General features: G+C 43.2%; 1 protein-coding gene across 1 annotated transcript; it reads right to left on the bottom strand.

Annotated features, from left to right (window-relative positions):
- Positions 1–555: 555 nt before the first annotated feature.
- LOC138369174 (carcinine transporter-like) lies at positions 556–2,857 on the bottom strand. The gene is made up of 4 exons (XM_069332110.1): positions 2,795–2,857; positions 2,059–2,277; positions 1,667–1,834; positions 556–564 (listed from the first exon to the last, which is right to left on the bottom strand). The coding sequence occupies exons 1-4, from the start codon at positions 2,855–2,857 to the stop codon at positions 556–558; spliced, it is 459 nt and encodes a 152-aa protein (XP_069188211.1).
- Positions 2,858–6,347: the final 3,490 nt, after the last annotated feature.

Here is a 6,347-nt window from a genome sequence, read left to right as displayed (position 1 = left end):
TTAACAGCACTAACAATTAACCCCAGTTTAATTGCACAATCTTCTGCAGTCCTGAAAGGAAAAGCGGATTGTCTCCCTTAGCCGGAAGACTCTACATTAATTAACCGAAACACAAGGTACAAAAATACAATCTTTCATCTAACTCACAAAGGATGTATGTGAACAAAAAGTGGGTATCGTAAGTCATGCCGACGATGAACCTGAAGGCGGTGAAGGTGGCGAAGGAGGTGCAGAAAGCTGAGGCCACCCCGAACACGCCCCCAACCATGTTGGTGATGACGATGACCGGCAGTCGACCAAACTTGTCTGCCGCCCACCCGAGCACCGGCGAGGCCACCAGCGACCCCACGAAGAACAGCGACTGGGAAAATGTCTTCCGCCAGTCCTCGTCGCACACCCAGTCCAGCTGTGAGTCCAAGACGCCAAGGAAGGATGACTGACAGTTATTGGATTGGTGATGTTAGAGTGACTCAGAAAGTGAGTGTAAAGTAAGGGGAAGGTGCGAGTGACGACCTGACCGAGCGACACTAAGATAAGGTTAGGTTACAAGGGCCCTCAGAGGGACTGAGTGCAATCCAAGAAATCACAGTAATAAGGATAAGATGGTTTAGCACATCTAATGTATAGTTGAAGAACTATGGTGTGACATGAAAGTGAAAAATCATGAACAAGATGTGCAGAAATGTACATTGTAAGAAGCATGTGTTGTGATGTTACATTTACATTTGTTGTCATGTAAGCTGACTAGAGTTCCGTTATTCCCAGGTTCCACAGAGAGAGAGAGAGAGAGAGAGAGAGAGAGAGAGAGAGAGAGAGAGAGAGAGAGAGAGAGATAGTGAAGATCAGCCTATAACAGAACTGGAATACAAGCTGAGAGATTCGGTGAGACCTATAAGGCATAGAACGAGTATTTCACTATCTTGTGACCAGGTGTATTTACAAGGCCAAGTGTAGGTATGGTGGTGTGCTTCACGTGACCCCGACACCGCGTGTACAAGAAGAGCGAGGACATGGTTGCAGGCATTCTGGTGCAAGAGAAGTACGAGGAGAACAAGAGAAATGTTGACTCAGTCAGGCATTTATGTGACTCTTACTAGATGTACTAGAATTGTGTTGACGTACCCTGGTTTGCTGAAGATCTATGCCGGAGTGAGATAAATGGGTATTGAGAATGGGAGAAGGGTTCAGGACGGGCCGAAACGTCGTCGTCCCTTCACTTTCTAGTGTGTAGTTTGGTCAACAATGGGGATTCGAATCCTTCAATCTCGTTTAATAATAGGGAGACATGTAAGTATAGCAAGATAATAACTATTGTGAATAGCAGATGAGATATGCTAGCATGAATATTAAAGTAGATATCCCAGTGAGAATTGTAGGAGAGAGATACTTGAATGGGATGGGGCACTAGTATGAAGAAATGCGCGCTGTATAAGGATAAGCCCTGAACAAATATAAGGGACAGAAAGCGAAAGAGAGAAAAAGACGGAGGTTTACAGAGTTACATGAAAGAGGTATAGGGATATGATGGGAGAGGAACAGATTTGCATGGGAGAGGAATGGGGATAACTTGAATCACAAATACATGATGTAAATGAGATGGAGTTTCAAACATACAAGGACAAAGGGACGTTTGGTTCAATCCAATGCTCCGTGGAGGGTAGTTTACCTGGGAGGTGATGGTGGGGTAGTAGAGGGAGTAGTCGTAGGTCCAGCCATGTGTACAGCTGGTGGTGGGCCAGGAGGCGTTGGCCCAGCTGGTAGTGGGCCAGGAGGCGTTGGCCCAGCTGGTGTTTTGAAAGGAGACGTTAGGCCAGATGATGGGGCTCGACACCACCTGTGGCAAAGAAAATAAGGTTATATGCATGAAAACAACTATTTTTGTTACCCGCTCATATATAAACAGCTTCATTAGCAATGCGTAATACCTTTCGTATATTCATTTGGCCCTTCATGAGACTAAAAGAAATGAGAATGAAACTCATATGACAGAGCCCCTGAAGATGAAATACTTAAAAGCAATTTCCAAAAAAGTACAAAATTTAAAAAACAAATACGTACCTTAACGAAGTCAACGTCATAGATCCTACACTGCAGGAACTTGCCGCTAGAGGCGTCCCTAGGGATGGTGAGGTCCTTGAGCTGCTCCTCCGTCAGGTTGAGGCCCTGAAGGTCAGGCGGAGCCCGACACCAGTGGGGGGGCGTCAGGGTCATAAATATCTGGCCGAAGTAGACGAAGGCCAGGAAGGAGTTCATCATGCAGTTGACCGTGAACAGTACCTTGGCAACCATACACAATTATTTGTAGAAAGCAGATAGCAATAATTATCAAAATATAAAAGAGGTCTTGTTAAATAGATAATGTAATGTCATTAGACAAGCGCTATTTTGTATGCTGAAGATGGAAAGGGGGGGTATTAGACCATGGTAGATGGGAATCTGACGTTAAAGTGCCTTAAGATAAGAGCTAGTGGGTGACCTTGAATATCTTTGTGTGTCTTTGTATTAGGACGGTGTGAAAGCTATAATCCAGATTATATTTAAATAGCAGCAAGGTGGTTATCTGAAGGATAGGCTTTAAACAATTAAAATAAAAAAATGACAAACTACACTATAAGTACTAATAGAGCACCAGTGCACCTTAAGACCTCCAGAGCAGCATTGGAGCACAACTGGAGGGCCAGGCCACCTAGAGGCTTCATGAGTACTAGCACAATATTGAGCTAGTACTCAGTACTCTTCATTGAGCACTAGCTAAATGAAGAGCTGCCCATATTGAGCCGAAATAAACACTCACCATCTGGTAGCGACCGAATCCTCCGATGTGGTCGAAGATCGCGTCGAAGTCGGCGATTGTCATGACTAGAGTTCGTGCTGAAGTCAGAGGAATTATGTGGAAGTGCTGCCGGCCGATGCTGAGGGGGAATAGTAGGTGCTGACAGCAGGAAGATAAGGTGAAAGTGTTGGCCAGCCTCACAGTTCCTCCTGATCAGTTGAAGGGGTAAAAACTGTAATCACTCAACTTCAGTAAGCTATTGTGAACTTATAATTTCATTTAACTAAATTGCTTCGCTTGTACAGAATGTCTTAACAACTTTACAGAGATGATTTTGTACACGACAACGGTTCCTCAGAGTGAAGGTGATATATGCTTTACACGAGAAACATTTAAATAAGCTTTTTGTCGATCTTTTAGTTTCCCCTCTCTTCATAACTCCCTTTTTTAACGCTAGTGCAAAGGCAATATTATTTTCCTCCAAATTGCATAGCCTTGAGGAAAAATAATCAGACCATCTTTATCAACAGAGATCTATGCACTGTGTGACTTACCTAACTTCTCGGTGAATATATACTGAGCTTATTTAAGTCCTGATCTATGTTCATGAGGATATCATGCTGGAGGGAGAGCAAGCTATTGTGGTGGCCTTAATTGACCCTCCCGCTGGTTGATAGACCTAAGGCAAAACACAAAACAAAAACGCCATACGCTCTCTGTTTACCTCCTCTACTCCACAATCATCTAGGCCTACAGGCAGAAATACAGTAGTAGGCCTACTGGCGGAAATACAGTAGTAAGCCTACTGGCGGAAATACAGTAGTAGGCCTACTGGCGGAAATACAGTAGTAAGCCTACTGGCGGAAATACAGTAGTAAGCCTACTGGCGGAAATACAGTAGTAAGCCTACTGGCGGAAATACAGTAGTAAGCCTACTGGCGGAAATACAGTAGTAAGCCTACTGGCGGAAATACAGTAGTAGATCTACTGACGGAAATACAGTAGTAAGCCTACTGGCAGAAATACAGTAGTAGGCCTACTGGCGGAAATACAGTAGTAAGCCTACTGGCGGAAATACAGTAGTAAGCCTACTGGCGGAAATACAGTAGTAGGCCTACTGGCGGAAATACAGTAGTAGGCCTACTGGCGGAAATACAGTAGTAGGCCTACTGGCCCATACAAGGCAGGTAATGTTTACTTCAGTGTTCCTTCATTGTTTAGGATTCGTTTTGATTCTGCATTTTCAATTAAATTGAATTTCTTAACTATGATGAAATCAACTATTTTTTAACAGCTAAGTTCAGTCACAAGCATTTAAATGTTGCAGCCGTAAATGATCTTTTAAAAACTTTCTGAGGCAGCAATAGTTGTTTTGTTAATCAAGTTTATTAGAGACAGTGAGAATGAGTATGAATTTATTAATTATATCTGCAGAATCGAGCTATTAACTCTTGGACCTCGCCTTTCTAACCAATTGATTGTTCTTCTATATTGTCTACTACATATATTTTTCTCTAACACACGCACACACACACAAAGACATCCCCCAGGAAGCAGCCCATAGTAGCTGTCTAATTCCCAGGTACCTATTTACTACTAGGTGAAAAGGGGTACCAGAGTTAAAGAAACTTTGCTCATTTGTTTCCGCCATCGCCGGGGATCGATCAACGGGCCATAGGATTACGAGTCCCAAGCGCTATCTACTCAGCCACTAGGCCCCACTAATACACTCTCTCTCTCTCTCTCTCTCTCTCTCTCTCTCTCTCTCTCTCTCTCTCTCTCTCTCTCTCTCTCTCTCTCTCTCTCTCTCTCTCTCTCTCTCTCTCTCTCTCTCCCTCTCTCTCTCTCTCTCTCTCTCTCTCTCTCTCTCTCTCTCTCTCTCTCTCTCTCTCTCTCTCTCTCTCTCTCTCTCTCTCTCTCTCTCTCTCTCTCTCTCTCTGTCTCTCTCTGTCTCTCTCTCTCTCTCTCTCTCTCTCTCTCTCTCTCTGTCTCTCTCTCTCTGTCTCTCTCTCTCTCTCTCTCTCTCTCTCTCTCTCGTTCTTGCCTCCTCAATTTTCAATCCCTGCTCCACGTATCCGGCTCCTGTCCGCTTCCCACTCCCGGAACCAGCCTCCCTGACCTATCTACTGTGTCCTCACTTCTCTTGACGTTCCTCTACGCCTTCTTGATTCCTATCGACCTTGTGTTTTTTTGTTAGAAGGTTCGAGTTGATAATGATTCCGGGAGGACCAAAACCTCATCACCTTCACCTTTGTTCGTGTGGAGAGGTTTGGTTTGGTTAAGTTAGGTTAGCTTAGGTAGCTAAGGTAGGTTAGGTTAACCTCAAGGTAGGTTAGGTTACGTTACGTTATTATCAATTCGGGTAAGGGAGATCAGGTTAGGTTAGGGTCGGTTAGGGGAGATCAGGTTAGGCTAGGTTAGGGAAGGTCAGGTTAGATTTGTTGATAATATAAAACGTGTAGAGGACCTCACGGCTTTCATATCTATCGCCTGACATGTCGTTTGCGGTTTTTCTTTCTGTAATCCCTTATGGCTGTTACATCCTTGCCCCCGCGGGTAAGGTAAGGAACGGAAGAACTGAAGAAAGAACTAGACCAATACGACTATGTAGCACTTAGCAGGGATGGGACGGAGTGATGGAAAGGTTCCCAACCACTTGGACCATCGGGGATCGAGCGCGGACTAGCTAGAAGCATAGTCACGACCACAAAAGACTCCTGATAGCCTGAATAATTCCGGACAGCCGGTTTAATCGTATTATGGTTGACGAAAGTGAACCGGGTTTAAAACGATACACAGTTAACTTAGCATTGCGAAAAATCGACGTCACTTTGATTTGAGATCAGATGAAGCTCTCATGCGCCATATATAATAATCATATAACCTATGATTTAAAATTACTAAAAATAAAATAATTCTATTAAAACTAGATTAAAGACCCGTACTAACTTCATTATGATTTTTGTGTGTTTTAGAGTGTATATATATTTTTTTTCAAGAAAGCTTCTTCAAATTTATTTTGGAAATGATCTGTCTAGTTAATGATTGGGGGATTTTCTGATGCTCCAGATTTACTCAGTATATGGAATTTGCTCAGTATTTCTAAGGGTGTATATACGTTGAATTATTTAGGCACCTAAGACACTCCTAAGTTTGTCAAATTTAAAGATGGCATAACTATCATTGATATTCTGGGTTGTTGACAAAATACCGTGTAAAGTAAATAATTAATGTTGCAATGGAGAAGTTGGGCAAGACTGAAAATCCTGAATATTTGCACTTTCAAATGAACACTCTTTGAAGAGGCCGAATTTCTAATGCCTTGTCTTGCCAGATAATTAACAACAGATTGATTTTGGAGGTTTTTCTCTTACCACCTCATCGAGTTAGAATCTAGTCAGCCCGGATAGGTTAGTATCTAGCTAACTTTCTGCTTCGTTGAAGGTTGAATCCTGCCGCCTCTCTTCCTATCTTACCTAGGATCTAATCTTCACCCTGCATAGCTGGGTTGGGATCTAGCTGTATCCTTGTTTTAATGGGTTGCCATCTAGTCGTCCCCAGCATGAATGGGTTG

The sequence above is a fragment of the Procambarus clarkii genome, chromosome 27 (assembly GCF_040958095.1).
Source record: "Procambarus clarkii isolate CNS0578487 chromosome 27, FALCON_Pclarkii_2.0, whole genome shotgun sequence".
Classification (NCBI taxonomy): domain Eukaryota; kingdom Metazoa; phylum Arthropoda; class Malacostraca; order Decapoda; family Cambaridae; genus Procambarus; species Procambarus clarkii.
This window is presented reverse-complemented; position numbering and strand designations above follow the sequence as displayed.

Bases quoted from the DNA above. Each gene is read 5' to 3' on its own strand.
- LOC138369174 (XM_069332110.1), bottom strand. From the start codon at position 2,857: ATGACAATCGCCGACTTCGACGCGATCTTCGACCACATCGGAGGATTC. The intron at 2,278-2,794 runs GTGAGTGTTTAT...ATGGTTGCCAAG, and splicing joins GATTCGGTCGCTACCAGATG to GTACTGTTCACGGTCAACTG. The intron at 1,835-2,058 runs GTACGTATTTGT...TCTTTGCCACAG, and splicing joins ATGACGTTGACTTCGTTAAG to GTGGTGTCGAGCCCCATCAT.